The 18467-nt window shown below is 45.8% G+C and overlaps 1 protein-coding gene across 4 annotated transcripts in view; it reads right to left on the bottom strand.

Moving 5' to 3' along the window:
- The window catches only part of GRAMD1C (GRAM domain containing 1C), a 2017351-nt gene that overhangs the window by 298054 nt on the left and 1700830 nt on the right, over positions 1-18467 (bottom strand). For all 4 annotated transcript variants that reach the window (XM_069635887.1, XM_069635884.1, XM_069635886.1 and 1 more), the window contains one exon: positions 13285-13461. In XM_069635887.1, coding sequence (XP_069491988.1) covers positions 13285-13461 — 177 coding nt within the window. The remainder of the gene's footprint in view (positions 1-13284; positions 13462-18467) is intronic.

Here is an 18467-nt window from a genome sequence, read left to right as displayed (position 1 = left end):
CACGAAGAGTAGGTAAGCCTTTGTCTTTCAGATGCCGGAATGCAGCGCGAAGACCTCCAGAGCGCACGAAGAGTAGGTAAGCCTTTGTCTTTCAGATGCCGGAATGCAGCGCGAGGCGTTGGTGACAGCCGATGGACCAGGTAAGTGAAGCGCTGTCACTGAAGACCGTAATTCTAACCTGTTCTTTCTTGTCTTTATAGGTGTTGCTGAAGACTGGATTCAGGATGGTAAGCCTTTTTCCTTAGGCCCAGGATCAGATGCAGAAGACACGATAAGCGTTCTGCTGCAGAGGATGCAGAATAACGCAAAGCAAGATTCATCCATCGGGTGTGGTTTAAATAGCCTCCTGTAGTGCTTAGGTGTCTCCTTCCACAGCCACGCCTAGGTAAGAAAAGAGTTCCTGCTTTCCAGAAGAGTTCCAGTGTTCTGAACCTAGGGAGTGGCTCCTGCCCCACCCAACAGGAAAAGTAGTTCCAAACAGAAGAGGATCAGAGGCTCAACTGGCAGGCAAGTAAGCAGCATGGTCTGCGCAGGTAAGTCCACCCAAGCATTATGAGCCCGGCGCTTCCAGCGCTGGGACTGGGCATATTTATGAGCCTGGTGCCACTGGCGCCAGGACTGGGTCCAAAAGGTCCCAATTGGGACTGGTTGGCACTAGGAACCTGGGTTATGGATCTGCTTCCAAGGGAGTTGGGAAAACCCTGACCTTTTGGAAGCAGAGATCATGACAGTTACACAATGAATTTAATGCTTGAACGATGTTTCAATAAAAATAGTTATACAAAAAAAAAAAAGCCGAGGCATGAGGCACCCATGGTGCACAAATTAACGCTAATTGTATCCAGCTTCAGGGCCTGAACGTGGTGGGAACGGAATGTGAACTGCTTGGAGAGCTGGTAGGGATGCACCCTTTGAAGGACACATTCACGAGAATAGGGCATGAGGTTTTGTGATGCCAACGGGTAAGGAGGTATTGTACGAAATTACCGAATGCATAAAGTCCGACCCCCAAAAGTCAGACCCTCATTTTTCCGCAGATATTTATGTGGGGGGGGGGGTAAAGTCAATAAAAATGTATAGGGGTAAGGTGTGAGGGATGTGGGGGTCTCCCCCCACATATATATTTGCTGGAAAAAGGAAAAAGAAAAAAAAAAGACTTTTGGTAGTCAGACATTTGCATTCAGTCATTTCACGCAGATCCGGGTAAGGAGAAGTTTCAGAGCACTACTGTCCTTCCCAATGAGCGGTCATTCCATAGGAATTACAAGTAGAGACAGAACTAAAGCAAATAAATCCCTGAAATTCTGTCTCAAGAGCAGTGCCCCAAGTCAAGTCATGACTGGGCAGCTGTTGTCTGAAGGAGATAAGGGGGAGCCATGTCTAGAATGTTCCGTGATTTGGGATAGGAGAAGCAGAGGTGATGCCAATAAATGTAATACAAGGTCGGGGAGGCAGCTTGTGTGCGCCATGGTATCGGATTGTACAGGAGGGCGGAGCGACCTCTGACAGGCCCATGGGATCAGAGCTCGCCCTCGAGTACTTTAAGACGAGATAGCTGCACCTTGAGGTGAATGGGGTGCAGGATTCTCTTACTCCAACACCAATCAATAAGGACAACTCAATGGTTTGGCAAAGGGAAGTCAGTTTAATGACATAATGACAAGAACAAAAAAACGGGGAAACAATAGAAAATCAGCAGTAATACGATCGCCTGTCTCGCTTCAACTTCCGAATTCTTCATGCAAACAGTAACCTTTATAGCAAATTCTCGTCATTATTGACTTGTAAACTCAAAAGTTTGACATGCAATTCTATTGGTTGGAAAAGGTAACTTAAGTATAGGGATTATATCTGTATATGCTAACGGAGAGTGAGGATTGGTTATCGGGTAGGCGTCCAAGCCCATCCCTCTACATCACTCGTGCTAGACGTCACTAAAAGTACGATGTCTCATTGGTTCTACTAGCTATAGGACTCTTGATTATTTGGTCCATTGTGATTGGGTCGGTTACACCCGTAGGCATAAATCTCCACTTTAATTAGCAGCATGATCACCCAGATGTGGTGTGCCCGAGGATTCACCCTGCCTCCCCTCCATCAATCAGTACTTTCGGGCTATGTGTCAATTACTTGGCTGAAGTTGGCCTCGAAACTGTAGCTTCTTATCAGGAGAAGTTATGGCAGCCCCTGGTTTTGGATGACATCAGACGTGGGCACCTCTCCGCGCTTGGCTGGTCACGTGTTAGTCCACTGTGAATCTGGTTCAGTTTCCTTCTATTTGCGTATTTGATTCTTCATTCGGCCTCGCCACATGCCTGGGCCTCCTCATCTCGACCTTCACGAGGCAGGCTGCTATGCTCTTAAGTTTCAATTCTTCGAAGTTGCCGCTCTCCTCCCTTCCTTGGGTGACCTCGAATTCCCAAGCATGAGCTGCCTTTTGCTAAGTTTCAATTCCGCTCTTTCGTCTGGCTTGTGCTGGTATATGAATCCTGGCCTGTTTGACCCCGCCATTCTGAGCTTAATTCTGCTTTTGTAAAATGGAGTTGCGCTTGTATAATGTGCTTCTTTGAGGTAGATATATAGTTGGCGCTTGCCGCTCTATTCTTCTACTAAGCATAGCAAGCAGTACCGTTTCCTTAGCTTCTTGCGTTACAAGCCTATTTACAGGCGTTTAACCTAGTTGCTTATTTTCATCCTGCTTTATGGTTATATCTCTTTATATTTCAAAATCACCTCCTCTTCTACGTTCATTACGACTTTATTCATAACATTTCGTCTTTACGGGTCATCCCTTTGGTTATTTCGTTCATCTGAACGTCTGTCCGGGTCCTTGTGTCGTCATCATTCGTCTTCGATTAAGGCCCTTTGGGTCTTTTCTGGGACCATTTGCAAGTAGTCTTCATTTCGTGTCAGCTGCTGGTATGGTTGTCTCAATGGGTACTGCGCTGCCCATGGTTGTCTGGTGGAGATGGGGGGGTGTTACCTGAAGCCATACTTTCTAAGTTTTTACAGACAGCCAATGATTGGTCTTGGGTGGGACCGGCCCTCCAAACCTTTGATTTTATTCGCCAAGGCTTGGGACATCATTAGCTACATTGGAGTCTGTTTGATATCTTGGAATGCCTGTGGGCTGATCAACCTACGTATGTTTTGGCCAAATATTCGGCTACTTGAAGGGCCTAAAGCTCGTCTATTGCACACTTTGATCTGGATGGCTATCAGACCTTGACTAGACCAGCGGTTTGCTACGGTTTGGGACGTTCTAAGGGGGAGGAGGGTGGGAGGAAGTTGCTTGCAGTGGCCATTGACCTTAGCCTTAAATTGGTCTCTGAGGTCTTATTTTAATCAGAATGGCTTCCTGCTGGTAAAATGACCCATACTGGTTCTAGGGGGACATACCTTGAGGTGAATCTGTATTGGAATCCTGTCAAGGTGTCTCTTGAGGATGTAATACATTGCTTAGGGCAACTATTTGAGGATTGGTATGCCAAGGGGAATGAGGCCTATATTATTCTAGTTGGGGACTTCAATTCTAATTGTGCTGAGGGTGCGCTGCTGAACTACTCAAATGGTGGTCCACACCACCAGGCATTGAACGTGAAGAGAGGGTTTGAATGGGATTCGTTCCTGAGTGAATGGGGTAGGTTTCTACTGGAGGATCTGACCACTAGAAAACTAGCATATACATGGCACAGGGGGAATTCTTGATCAAGGATCGACTATGTCTATGTTACTACCACTCTGGATGTGGTTCTTTGACCAATGTGGACTCCAGGGTGGGAGACCATTTATTGTTGACACTCTTGTTGGACACTCTTGCTGGGTGCTTTCTGTGCCTCCTCTGGACTCTTTCGCGACCTCTGCGACTGTCTCTTTCTATTTTCACCTCTGGCCCGACTCACTCTGCAGTGCACACTCTGGATGTTCTGATCGCCTCAGACCTCCCCCCCCTCTCTATCGCTCTCACCACTCCTCTCCCCTAGAGTGATCACTTTCTCCTTTCCTCCCATCTCTCTCTCTACCCCACATGCCAAGCCAACTCCAGCACTGCCACCTACCTTCTCGGTCATCCGACCCATGAAGCGTGTGTCAGTTGACGCTTTCGCCGCCACTTTCTCTCTCCCTCCTCCACCCCGGGCTAACTCATTTCTGACACAGCCCTTTCCATACGCCACTCTTCTATCTCTCATACTCTCGATGTTCTTGCCCCTGTCATGAGGATCCGCTTGAAGCCCAAAGCCAAGTGCAACTCCTGGTACGACTCTGACCTCGTCACCCTTAAACGCAAGTGCAGGGGGGCTGAGAGGAAATGGCTAGCATCTTGTGCATCCGCTGACAAACTGGCCTGCCGCCTGTTCCAAAGGCAATACCGTCTCCCTGTCCGCACTAAGAAGAGCCCACATCCAAGCCAGTGTCTCTGCGCCATCTAACAACTTAGCAAACTCTTTAAAATCTGCAAGGAGCTGGCCAATCCTGTTGCAGTCTCTACTTCTCCTCTCGCCTCCCAGGCCCTCTGCACGGCCCTGGCTTCTCATTTCATTGCAAAAACCCAGGACATCCTGTGTACCCTATCCTCATCTCCTCCTCCCCTACTCTTTCCTCTTCCTACCTCTCGCCCACTGCATTGCCGCTCTCTGCTCCAACTTTCAGTGCTATGCATATGCAGATGACACTCAGCTAGTTTTCAGGCTCCCCTCTGCCACCTCTTCTCCTTCTCTCATCTCTGTCTGTCTGCTATCCAGGAGTGGTGTGCCGCTAATGATCTCTGCCTTAATGCACGTAAGACGGAGATTCTCCTCATTGGCACACCTGTACCCTGCTCTCTTGTCATGCTCTGGCCGGCCTCCCTTGGTCCTCTTCCTGCTCCTACCTGTGAGGCTAAGAACCTTGGGGTCATCTTCGACTCCACACTCTCTTTTTCTCCTCAGATCTCTGACGTCTCTAAGAAGTCAAACTACCAACTGAACCGCCTCAGAGGTATTCTCCTTCCCCCAGAAGCTCACTGTCTCTAGAGCTCTGGTCCTCTCTAGACTGGACTACTGCAACATCCTCTTTCTTAATCTGCCTGCTTCTACTCTCCGCAACTCATCCAGAACAGGACTGCAAGACTTGTCCTTGGCCTCAAGTCCAGGGATCGTATCTCTCCAGCACTGAAATCCCTTTATTGGCTCCCAGTGGCTGCAATGATTACGTTCAAGACCCTCTGCATTGTCCTCAAGGCTTTCTGGGGCCTCAAAACATCAAATTCTCTCTTCATAAATACCTTCCTACTCAATCTCTTCCCTCCTCCACCTCCAACTCCCTCAGGGTCAGATGCTTCTCCAAGCAATGAGTTGGGGGTAGATCTCATTGGCTGGGTCCTCCCTCTGGAATAGCCTTCCAGCCTCTCTGAAACTTGATAACCATCTCCTGTTCCGGAAGCACCTCAAGACCTTCCTCTTTGCTTCTGCTTTCTCTCTTCCTCTCCCCTGCTGATCTCCTGGCTGATACTGCATTGGTCACCTGGCTACCCTCCAATTTTGGGCCCAGGTCCCTGCCCGCCCAGTTGCACACCCGCACTGCCTCCTGGCAACCCTTGCACTTGGGTCTGCATCTGTATTCCTATAGTAGTCCTACCTGCACTTATTTGACATCCGCTGTCTGCACTTACCCTTGCACCTGCCAGCTGCACTTCTTGTTATTGTTTAATCCCATGTACAGTGCTTCCCCCGCTCCCTGGGCACTTTTCCCCTCCCCTCTCCCCTGCACTTGCGCAATCTCAATGTCACTTGGCCTAGTAAGATCCTTGTCTCCATCCTCCCCTTCCCTTGCCTTGTCGCACCTTGAAACACTTGTGTATAGGAGCATTATAAATGCCATATAATACTTTCTCTCTATTTGATGTTAGGGTTGATCTGGCGTTACTTCACCCAGTTAATGGCGGACGTACCATTACTTGGAACTATAAGACAGTATCCAAATGTACTCAATTCACTGCTAAATGGTGTGCTGAAATGAATAGGGGGTGGGGCAGTCTTTGGGGACTCCAGTTGAGCAGGTCCATTTTGTCCACTGTATTGCCAGGGAAGGTCTTGATGCCCTGGGGCATAACAAGGGGATTTTGACTGTAGGGATCATACCTTCTATCATAGGATTCTGGCTTCTAAGGGAGCCAAACAGCAAGCTATAGGGGGCTTAAGGGACCAAGACTAAATGCAATGGTGTACCATCTATCCAGGAAGAAAGTTACGCAGACTCATAAAAATCTGGCCAAATGCCTAGCTATCGAGTCTTACGAGCGAGATAATCTCTGTATGCTGGATAGCCTATGTGTGGGCAAGGAGGCAAACATTTGGGCGTACCTCAACTCTGTTTCGGAACCTCATCTCTGTTTGTGGGGAGTGACCCCAAGCCATGGATTCTGTCATTGCGTGGCTTTTTTTTTAGGTTAAATTGTCTCCTCTGGAGAAAAGGGTTTCCTGTGCAGACCGAATTTGGGACAAGTGGATTGTATTGTATTGTATTGTGGTATTTGTATCGCGCACCTAAACTAACTGAATCGTGCCTGGGCGCAGATGTTTCATTTAATCATGTGTCCATGAGAGGTCCACTAGATCATATGACAATTGCGTATCAAAGAAGAAGGAATAGTTCTGTCAATGCCTAGCAGAACAAAAGTCTTTACAGCCCTCCAGAACACCGAGAGGCTATTGATGTCACAAATTTCTCTAGGTAAGTTATTCCAGGCTCTGGGCCCATAGACAGAGAATCTATGATCTCCCTTCTTCACACATTTGGTGCTTGGAATACAAAGCAGATTTTGGTCTGCCGAGCGCAACTGTCGGGTAGGAATGTACCTTCTGATTTTATCTGATAGGTATGCTGGTCCTATATTATTCACACCCTTGTAGACCAGGCAGAGGATCTTAAACTCTATTCTCTCTTTTACAGACAGCCAATGCAGGGCTTTCCTCAACGTAGAGATTGAGTCTGGCTTTTTTGCCTTGTGCACCAGTCTAAGCGCTGCATTTTGGGCCAGCTGCAACCTCCGCAGTTGGTAAGCTGGGATACATAACAATAATGCATTGCCGTAGTCTAACTTCGAGTCAACCAGAGTACCGGTGACGATCGCTCTATCCTCATTCGCGATAAAGGGTAAGATATGTCTTAACATGTGTAATGAGTAATAAGGTGCCTTCACCTTGGCACTCACCTGAGCTCCACTTTCCATGTTATCAGTGGAGTAGGGTAGTGCCAATGGGAAATGTCGGATATCATCTGGGCGTTGAAAGCCTCAAGCCATCGAAGGCCCCTGGCTCGGATGGCATCCCACCTTTTGTATTAAAGAGCTCTCACTCTCTATAGGCGACCCTCCTAAAGCCCCTCTTTGATAAGATATTTGCGTATCATCTTATCCCACTGACGTGGGCTCAGTCGATTATACCCATTTATAAAAAGGGGAATCCTGCTGACCCTGGCAATGATAGACCGGTTGCCCTCATTGATGCCACCTGTAAGGTTTTTTCTATTCTTCTACTTAGGGACCTTGACCAACATATTGGGCAACTCTGTCTTTTTTTAAAATTTCAGGTTGGGTTTAGGAAAAACATGGGCACTCCACTCAATGCCACTATACTTGCACATCTTTTATCTAATACACATAATAAAGATGTGGGGGGAGGTCTATATGGCGTCATTAGATCTATCCAGTGCCTTTGATTGTGTGGGAAGATCCCAATTGTGGAACAAACTCCTTAGCTGGGATGTACCCAAAAAATGGATTCCGCTCTTGGCGCTGATCCACTCAGGCAATTCTCTGTGGGTGCACCTTACGCGTGAGGGATCTTTGTCTACCCATATTAATACTTGGGTGGGCTTGAAGCAGGGCTGCACTGTTACCCCTGTCCTCTTTAATTTATATGTGTGGGATGTGGAATATCTGTGGCGTGGTGAGATGATGACATCGGCTATATTGGGCGGCCTCAGGCTGGATTGGTTAGCCTTCGCTGATGACTTTATCCTCTTCGATCGAACACCCAGGGTCTTTCAACACAAATTAAATCTATTTGCACAGTATTGCACCTAGAACAATTTATCCCCTAATGGCAGTAAATCTAAAATTGTTATCTTCTCAAAGGGACGTAACATAACCAAACACTTCTCATGGAATATGTGGGGAGAGATTGGAAAATATGGACTCCCTAAGGTACTTGGGCTACAATCTGAGCAATCGTTCCTCCTGTGGTACTTGGAAAGAAGGCCTCCTGGGCAGGCATACCCCTTTGACCTCTCAAATGAAATGTATTTATAGAAAAGCATGCTAGTTTTCCATCTTACCTATTCAGCGCTTTTACATGGCATAGGTTGAACTTGTGATATTGTACGGATTAGATTTCTGCCTAATAGATATAGGGGATTATCTAAATGTGGTGCAAGGAAAACTTTGGAAACAGGTTTTGGGTCTTTCTACCGCTATTCCTAATTGTATCATTAGGCATGAATTCTGCCTTATCTCCCCTCAAGGCCTGCTATACTTGGCGTATACTGGCTACATACTCTAAGATAATCTGTCCACCACCCAATAGTTTATACATGATCTGTCTAGTATTACCAAAGCAGCCTCGGTTCCCCCCATTAACCACTTCATTAAAAGAATGCAGGTTATTCTGATTCTCATTGATGGAACGGAAGAGGAATTAGTTCATCGTCCTGGCTACCTAAAGGCTAAATTGTACAAACCAGACTGGGTGGAAACAGTTTATGCAATTTATTTGTATAGTGCATATACTGAATACCCTCAATATCTACAGAGGTTACCCTGCAATAGGGTTGATGAGGCTTATCTACGCTTTCGCCTCAACCAGTTTCACTCTAAGGAACGCCTCCAACATTGGAAAGATCAACAGTCCCTACCTGATAATATTCATTGTAGATTTTGTGAGAACAGGTATGACCAGGAAATCCACAAGCATTGGGTCACAGTTTGTATCTTTGGGAAAATAGAGAAAGATGTTTCAAACAAAATGTTCCAAGGGAATATGACTTCACTATTAACCACTTCTGGACTCGGCTAATGTCGGGGCCATGACGTTTCACTTATTTTATCTTTGTATCAATTTGTACTATGTGTTCCTGTTCTTATATAGTGAGAATTGCCTCTGTTTTTTATATAGTGGAAATTGTATATTTCCCATTTTCCTGTGCATGTTTTGTATTTATGTTTTTTCTTTGCGTAAGGTAGCTTTGGCAACTAAAATCCCAATTAAAAAAAAAGAAAAAGTTGGTCTTCTCATGGGTTCGGGTTGGAGGGTGTTGACTGCTGGTCTTCTTCTGGGTGATATAAAGGATATGATCTGCTTTTCCAACCTATAAACATGGGCCCTAATATATAACAAAATGGAAAAAAGGGTGCTTGTCAGGATATCAGAACATAATCAAAGTCCTGTGTCAGGAATCCTATTCTAAACTATCACTCTATCTTATCTGGTAAAAGACCAAAGGGAACTACCCATAGAAAGGGATGGATGCTGGCTTCCAAACCCAACCCTGTCCCTCTTTGTCATAGGCCCTTGCCTATGTGTTATAATGCAAATTCTACCGTTCTTGGTTACTAACATTGCACAGGTCCTCCAATCCAGTCCTCATGGTGCTTGGCCCTACAGTTCTTAGTGTCTTTCAGTCACTATTTCCCATCAGGGAAAATGTCCTTTCTACCAAATCTGGGATCATTTTGATCTCTCCCCACTCTGGGGTCCGCTCCTTCTCATCCCCTACTATGAGGTTCCTCCAATCTCTCCCCACTATGGGGCTTTCCTCCTTATCCCCCAGTCTGAGATTCTCTTTCTCGGCTCTTACAAACCCGGGATATCTTCTATCTCTCCCCTTTCAAGGGTGTTCTCCCTTCTTGTTCGCCACTCTGGGGTCCTCTCAATTTTAACCCACTCCAGGGCTTCTTCCATCTCTCCCCTCTTTAGGGCATATCTCTCTCACTCACTGCCCTGCGATTTCAGCTTCCTCACCCCACTCTGTGGCTTTCTTTCTCGTTGTTCCACACTCTGGGGTTCTTTACGTCTGTCCCCACTCTGTGGTTCTCTCAACCTCTCCCCACTCTGGGGTGTTTCCTCCTCTGTCTCGTCCGTCCGCCTGCCTCCTTTTCCGCTAGGACCACAGCGTACCTGGTTTCTGCAGGCGCTGCTCCTCGTTAGGGGCGTCGGGATGATTGGGCTCTTCTCTTGTCACAGAGCCACTTATTTAATTCATCAACTGGGTCCTGTGTCAGGCTCCGGCAGGTCTCTTCATGTGCTGCTGGGTGCGGCGGGCGTGAGGCGACTTCCCAGCCGTACATCTGACCGGCCCTCTTAAATTTTTAGGCCCAGCTCTTGTGGCCATCCAGAGCTGTTCTAGCCGCTTGTACGGCATGCCTCGCTGCACGCTGCTAGTACACGTCCCCGCCCTAGGTACCAAGACTGATGTTCTCATTCACCGGCACCTCCCATTGTGGTCTCCTCAACATGGTTAAGCTCGATGAGACCTGCGGTCTCCCTCTCCTGATTGGTTCTTTCCTCGACGTGCCTTAATGGGTTGGTTTCATTAGTGTCTGTCGTCTTCCGTGGAGATTAGGAAAAGTAACGGCCAGAAGCCAAGCTAAAGCGTGAATGGGTAATTGGACCATCTAGCACCTGTATATTGCACAAAGTTGTTAGTGTCGGGTGGGAAGGGATGGCGACTTATATCCCTCTCTGGGGTTTTTCTAGATCTTGCTTATGTACAATAAGGTGTGTCGTAGCGGGCTCAACTCCCTAGTCCCAACGGGGGTGGCTCCTATTGGGGAGCGGGGACAATCGCCCTGGACTCGTCACACTGCTTAACAGGTTCAATGCAGAAATCAGTTTTCAAAAATTGATTAGCAGAGTTTGCTAATGAAAATAATATTGAGTAGCAAACAAAACTATTTGATAAGCAATTTTGTACTAATATTTGTAATGTCACCAGAAGTTATTTGTACCCAAGGACAAAATGAGAAACCATACATTATTTGCATGCGCCACTGAAGTAAAAAAATGGTGGCATGAATGTCTGTAAAATATAAAGGTTAGCTGCATAAACGGAAATAAATAGTTATGATAAAAAGGGTCTGAAAATAGCTTTCAGTGCAAGGCTCCGTGCACCAGAGGTGCAGCCAGTGTTGCACGGGAAAGTGTCCCATATATTGTATGCTTGACCCATCATTTGAAGTGTAAGGAGAAGTTCAGAAGTTTCATGAATCAAAAAAGTTCAAAATATTAAAGGAAAGTCATAGACTGAGACTAAAGTATGTAGTATGGTGTTTATATAATGCAATCATAATCGTAGAGCAAAGCAAGCTCTGGAGGCCAAGTACAGTATATGGTATTGAAGTAGATCTATAGATGTACAGACTAGAAGGAACTATTGAGCACTAATTTGAGCAACATTCTAATTAGCTTTGTGTATTCATTATTTAAGAGGAAACAAAATACCTGGAGACTAAGCAAAGTGGATGGCATAGCATGCAGAGAACTGAACAAAGTAGGTGAAATATTGCAGTTTGCAGCCATTTCACTTTAGGTGTAGCTGGTATAAAGCAACAGGGTGATGCAATAGAGTGCCAAGGAGTTTGTGATCAGATCATAGGTACCAGGAGCAGAGATGGGTGCAACCAGCATGTCACAGAACTAATGCCCAACAGTGACTGTTCAAAAGAAGGACGCCATTCGCGCCCGAGTCCCAACCGACGTGTGAGACCTTGGATGCATAGAACCAAGGGATTTAACCCTTTAAACCAGAAATACACATGAGGATTCTAATCAAGTCTACTAAACAAGCATGAGCCCTGATTTGAAAAAGGCAGCATGAGCTGAAACAAGTATCATTAAGGGCAAATTTATGACGAATTAAACTTACTTTACAATTAGAATCAACTGGCGTATGTCTTATATCTGAGTGTGTAACTAGACTGTTATTACAGGTGGTTTACTAGGCTTTTAAACCACCCTACTCAGGCAAGACGTGACAGCAACAGTGGAATTTCAAATTGCAATTAACTGTGTGGCAATATTTTGAAACCAAGTCAAGCAGGTTTAAGTGTCGCCTTATCAACCATCCCTTTAAAAGCCAACATCTTAACATGTCACAGAACTAGGTTAGCTATCAATGGTATATGAGGCACCTTCTCCAACAAAATGAAAAATAGTTCACACTATGAGATTTCGATATACTGACCTAAAATGTACTGAAATTCATGGAGACAATGCAGCATTTTGCAGTAGCAATACTGTAATGATTCATTATGTAACAATTGCAGGACTGTCTTTTTATTAAAAAGAAGTTAACAGACTTGCTTTGGCCAAACAGGATATAGCTAGCTTAATAAAAGTATCATTTTGATTATACTTCTGGTTTGCAATTATTTGAAACATCGCTTTTCTGGGCTAGTACTCCCCTTAGGTATTAGGCAGTTTTGAAATTGGAGGAGATGATTACAGATACAATTTCTATCCATTAGCCCCTTTGAACTTCCAGTAAAGAGGGTGGAGAGAGACCTGAGGGCAAGAGAGGAATGCAGGGTTAGCTGTTCTTTCATTGAACAGGGTCATTTAAAAAGCTATCTGTGCTACACAAGTGTAAATTTAATTAGCAAAACTACAGAATTGCATAACAAATTGCTATGCAACACTGCTTATTTTATGCCTTGCAGGATACAAGTCCAAAATGAGGCAGCTAGATTACTGCAGAAAATGAAAAGATATAAAGACATAAACCCAGCCATGCGCTCAACTCCAATGGTACAAATCAAGTGGCTGATTCCACCTCACTGTAAGCCCCACCATCAGGAAAATGCAACAAATGTTTAAAATAAAACTGAATGGAAACTGAGACATTGTTACAGGTGAGAGAGAGTCTTGTGAAATAAATTGACTGGTCCAAATACAGTGGACATTGCATGTAAATGTACACGTATGCCTGACAAGCTTTCCTAATTTGTAAACTTCAGGCGTTGCATGGTAATCCCCACTAATTATGAATAGAACTGTGATCAATATGACAAATGTAATCTGGCGAAGAGTGCCCACAAGTGCACTCCTCAAATTACATTAAACATCACATTTTGCACAGAAAGCATCATTAACCTTGACCTTCTGCAAAGCATATGGCCATCTCTATAGCAGACTGTTAAATATGATATTTGCACAACCCCAGTCCGTTCCAGAAAACATACTCTTAGACCATCTTGGTTCAATAAAAATAATCTCCATCCCACGTTCGCCACAATCGGACTACACTTACCTGTGGCATCCAGATTGGTCTCTAGCTCCATGTCTCCACCGGGGTGCTTGGAACCAAACTTGAGAAGGTGTTCCGCCACACTCCTGCCATACGAGCGGCGCCTTCTTCTCATACTAGGTTTCCCAGGTTCCACCAGTGACTGGTTTGATGTTGATTCCTCTGCCAATAGGTCAGACTCTGAATTAAAGAAAATATATATATTTAATTTCAGTTATAAAATAAGGTTTCATTTTTTACAACCAAATCTTAGGTACTGACCTGTAACTGTATTTCTCCAGCATTGGTATCTTTCATAGATTCACATGCTTGAATATTCCCTGTCAGACTGGGTATCCTCGGTAAATTAAATAATACAAAAATATTATATCAACACTTTCCCTTGAGAAAGAAAAGGAAAGAAAGTTACAGCCATAAGGCCCTATAGGGCTTGTGTAGCCTTTCACTTGTGGAGTCCCTCCACCTCCTTTTCAGCCCCAACCAATGAGGTGGCAGGGCTTAGGCTCCACCCCAGTCCGCCATCTTCAGATTTTGAACCGTAAGTATTAAGACCGATGACTGACTGGCGGAGGAGCAGCCTCTCCCCAGGGGAGGAGTACGAGCACATGTGAATCTATGAAAGATACCAATGCTGGAGAAATACAGTTGCAGATAAGTAACTGAGACTTCTCCAGCATTGGATCTTTCATAGATTCACATGCTTGAATAGAATACCTAGCAGTCGTAGACCTCATAACATACTTGCTAGCCATAGTGTAACCCCTGAGTTGTGTGTTCTATATATATATATGTAATACATTACTCACCGTAATCGTATTTCTGATGCTTGTATCTACTTAGATTCACATGCTGTGCATAGGCCGACATCTAGAAACTCGAAAAGGGACGTCGACTGGGAGTGCCAGTAATACTATCCCTAGTGTAACATATACTGTACCCATGAACCCTCACGCGTCGAGGTCCCTCAGATTGTTTTTCTGACATGATGTAGCATGAGGTGTAGCGGGAGTACAGTTGTATCCAAGCAGATAAGTATCAGACAAGCTCATAAGCATCCATGCGCCTTCTCTCCGAGGGGAGGAAGGGTGGGTCGCATGTGAATCTAAGCAGATACAAGCATCAGAAATACGATTACGGTGAGTAATGTATCCCTTCTGAGGCTTGTAGAATAGCGAGCAGTGTTAGAAGAAGGAGGTGGGATGTGAGAAGATTCATGAGCGAATAAATGTCTTAGAACCGCTTGTCCCACTTGTGTATCTATCTTGGAATGAGTGTCAATGCAGTAGTGCTGAGTGAAAGTATGTAATGAGCTCCATGTAGCTGCCTTGCAAATACTGTCTAAGGGGACATTTGCAATGAAAGCCAGGGCAGCTCCTGTGCCTCTTGTGGAGTGAGCCCTGGGCGTAAAAGGCAGCGTCTTATCTGATAGGGAATAGCACAGTTGGATACATCTGACTATCTACCTGGAGATGGCATCTTTTAAAAATGCGTTCACCTACTCTGCCTAGCGCTATGGAGACAAACAATTGATCTATTTTTTTTAGCGGTCTGATCTTGTCTACATAGTAGAGGACCGCTCTCCTCACATCTAGTGTGTGGAGTTTTACCTCAACTGAGCTGTTGGGTTGCTGGAAGAAAGCCGGTAGCTCAATTGACTGGTTTACATCAAATTTGAAGATGAATTTTGGGGAGAAACTAGGTTGAGTACGTATAACCAGCTTGTCTTTGTGTACAACAAAGAAAAGATCCTGCACTGACAATGCTTGAATTTCACTAACTCTACTTATGGAAGTGATAGCCACTAAGAAGGCCGTTTTAGAAGTCAGGTGCTTGAGACTAGACTTGTGCATAGGCTCGAATGAGGGTCCAATGAGCTTAGCAAGTACCACATTGACATCCCATTCTGGCGGCGGGTTAGAAATTGGAGGGTGGAGTCCCTTTACTCCTTCCATTAATGCTTTGATGACCGGTACTTTCCACCATGAGACCCTATTATGGGAAGTTGTGTAGGCTGATAAACCCGCCAGGTGGACTTTTACGGAGTTGAATACTAACCCTGTGTCTAGCAAATGGAGCATTTAAGTTAGAATGTGGGATGGAGTACATTCTATGGGGTTGATTTGTTTAGACTGGCACCAAATTACGAATCTCCTCCATTTGTCAAAAGTAACAGTGCCTAGTGTTCGGTTTTCTTGATTCTTTCAAGATATCCATGCATCTCTGTGGCAGGTTGAGATGTCCGAACTCTATGACCTCAGGAGCCATGCTGCTAAGTTCATTGAGTGAGGCTGCGGGTGCACTGTTAGTCCCTCATGCTGAGTGAGTAGGTTGTACTGGCACAGGAGTTTGATTCGATCGAACGCTGCCAGTTTGCGCATATGTGGATACCATGGTTGTCTTGCCCACATAAGAGCAACTAGGATAAGCGTCATCAGTTCCTTGTGAATCTTGTTGACCACCTTCCTCATGAGAGGTGTTAGGGGGAAAAGCGTAAGCAAATTTCCCTTACCAGTTCATCCATAGGGCGTTCCCCTTGGAGCCTGGTTGGGGGAACCTGGACGCAAAGTCTGGGCATTGACTGATTTTGCTTGTGGGGAATAAGTCTATTGTGGGGAAACCCCATTGAGAGAAGAGGTGTTCTACGACTCCTTCGTGTAGGCGCCATTCGTTTTCTTCTGGTAGGGGATCTCTGCTTAAGGAGTCTGCCAGAGAATTGCGTTCCCATGGAACATGCTGTGACGACAGGAACATCTTCCATTTGAGTGTCCATTTTGAAATTTGCTGCGCAAGTTTGGACAGATTTGGAGAACGTGTACCCCACTGTTTGTTGATATAAAACATTGTCGTAGTGCTGTTTGTTAGGATCTGCACAGATTGGTTCATTAAATGGGATTTGAATGCCTGAAGGGATATGAATACTGCCAGAAGCTCTAGCCGATTGATGTGGTTCTGAGCTACAGTGCGAGACCACAGCCCCTGAGCTATGTGGTGAAAGTAGTGAGCCCCCACCCCGCTAGAGAGGCATCCGTCGTGACAATCGCCTGTATCTCCGGATCGTAGAAGGGTTTGCCCTTCTATAGATTTTCCCTTGTCCACCAGCGAAGATTTTGTACAAGTGTTGGCGAAACGACCACTAGATCATCCCACTGACCACTTGCCTTAGACCACTGTTTCGCCAACCACTCCTGCATGGGTCGCATGTGCAGGCGCGCATGAGGAACCAGGTAAATGCAAAATGCCATCATGCCTATTAAACGCAAAGCTTTGCGCACCCTTATCTGGCGGCCGGCCTGATAATGCGGTATTTGCAGTAACACATTTTGTACTCTTTCCTCTGATGGAAAGACCAACCCCTCTTGTGCGTTTAAGACAGCTCCTAGGAACTGTTTTGAAGTGCTTGGCACTAGGCTTGACTTTTTCTCGTTGATGGAGAAGCCCAATTGAAAGAGAAGGTTGATTGTCCTTTGAATGTTTTGTCTGCAAATTAGGGGGCATACCCTGTAATGAGCCAGTCATCCAGGTAAGGGTACACTGGGATTGCCTCCCTGCTCAGGTGCGCTGCCACCACTGCCAGTACCTTTGTGAATACCCTTGGAGCAGAGGCTATTCCGAAGAGCAGCACCTTGAATTGGTTGTGCTGGTTCGCTATCTTGAAACGCAAGAATCTTCTGTGCGCTGGGAACATTGAAATATGAAAACAAGCATCTTTCATATCCAGTGTTGCCATGTAATCCCCCTTTTTAGTAGAGGGATGACCTCTTGTAGTATGGTCATGTAGAACTTTTGTGGCCTGACATATTTGTTTGCAGGGTGCAAATCTAATACTGTGCGCATTGTTAGATCTTTCTTTTGCACAAGGAAATAAGTTGAATAAATACATGTTTACCTGGTAGGCCGGGACGACTTCGATGGCGTACTTTATTAGAAGTGTGGCTATCTCCTCAAGAAGGATACGCTGGTGTTCTTCTGAGTGGATCTTCTGTCGTGGGGGGTGGTCGTGGGGTCTTTGGAGCAGTTCTATACAGTATCCGCCTGCTGCTGTGGACAGCACCCATCTGTCTGAGGTGATTCCCTCTGATGCGTGGGTGAAGCTGGAAATGCGTCGTCCTACTGGAGAGGCATGGGAGGGCACCTGAAGCGGAATGTCACTGTTTTTGAGGTGGTGTGCCACCTCCAGAGGGGTTGCCCCTCCCCTGACCACGACCTCTGCGTTGTCCTCTTGATAGACCTGGGAGGATTGACCTTGATTATTTCCCCAGGAGGAACCCTGGTTTTGACTGTAGTTGGATCCCCAGTGCGTTGAGCACTATGGCCACGAAAACGGCGAAAATTGCCATTACCCCTCTGCCCGAAAGGCTTGTTTGTGAGTTGCCCCCACGATTTATGCGTGTCATACTCGTCCTTGGCTGTCTTAAGGGCGTTTTTGACGGCCTTACCGGAGAGCACATTGGGTTCAATAGGCATGTTTATTAGGGTGGCCTGCGTCTCTGGTCTGAAACCTGACTGGCACAGCCACGCATGCCTTTTAATAACAGTACCTTGAGCAATGATTCTTCCAGCATTGTCCGCTGCGTCAAAGTTGGTCTTAAGTAAACAGCTTGACACTGTCATCCCATCTGCAGCCACCTGTGCTAGCTGGGACTTCAGTGGTTCTGGGGCATACGAAAGTAAAGCTGACACTTCCTCCCACTTGTGGCAGTTGTAACTGGCCAAAAGTGTTGCATTGTTCACAATTCTGGTCTGATAAGCTGCGGAGGAGGTGACCTTTCTACCCATGGCGTAAATATTTCTGCTTTCTTTGTCGGGTGGGGCCTCAGAGGAAGCAAGGTGGGCAACCGCTCTCATTCTAGTTGTAATCACAACTAAGGAGTCTGGCTTCAGCTGCCCTCTAATATATAAAGGGTCTGAAGATTCGGGTTTAAATAGCTTCTCTACACGTGGGTGTACAGCCTGTATAAGGTTAGGGGCTTCTAATGACAGTAGTATCCTGAGCTGCACTGACTTCAGTAGAGGAATACACTGCGCCACTGTTTTCTTGTCCCCAAGGATTTGTTCCGCAAAGTCCTTATCCTCCTTCACCTCCTGGGTGTCAATTTGAAAGTGCTGAGCCACCTTGGCTAGCACCTCATTAAGAAGGGGTTGATTATCAATAGTAGAATCAACAATAGGAGAGTATATAGAGTACA

Source organism: Ambystoma mexicanum, chromosome 7p (assembly GCF_040938575.1).
Source record: "Ambystoma mexicanum isolate Mex_15411 chromosome 7p, UKY_AmexF1_1, whole genome shotgun sequence".
Taxonomy (NCBI): domain Eukaryota; kingdom Metazoa; phylum Chordata; class Amphibia; order Caudata; family Ambystomatidae; genus Ambystoma; species Ambystoma mexicanum.
This window is presented reverse-complemented; position numbering and strand designations above follow the sequence as displayed.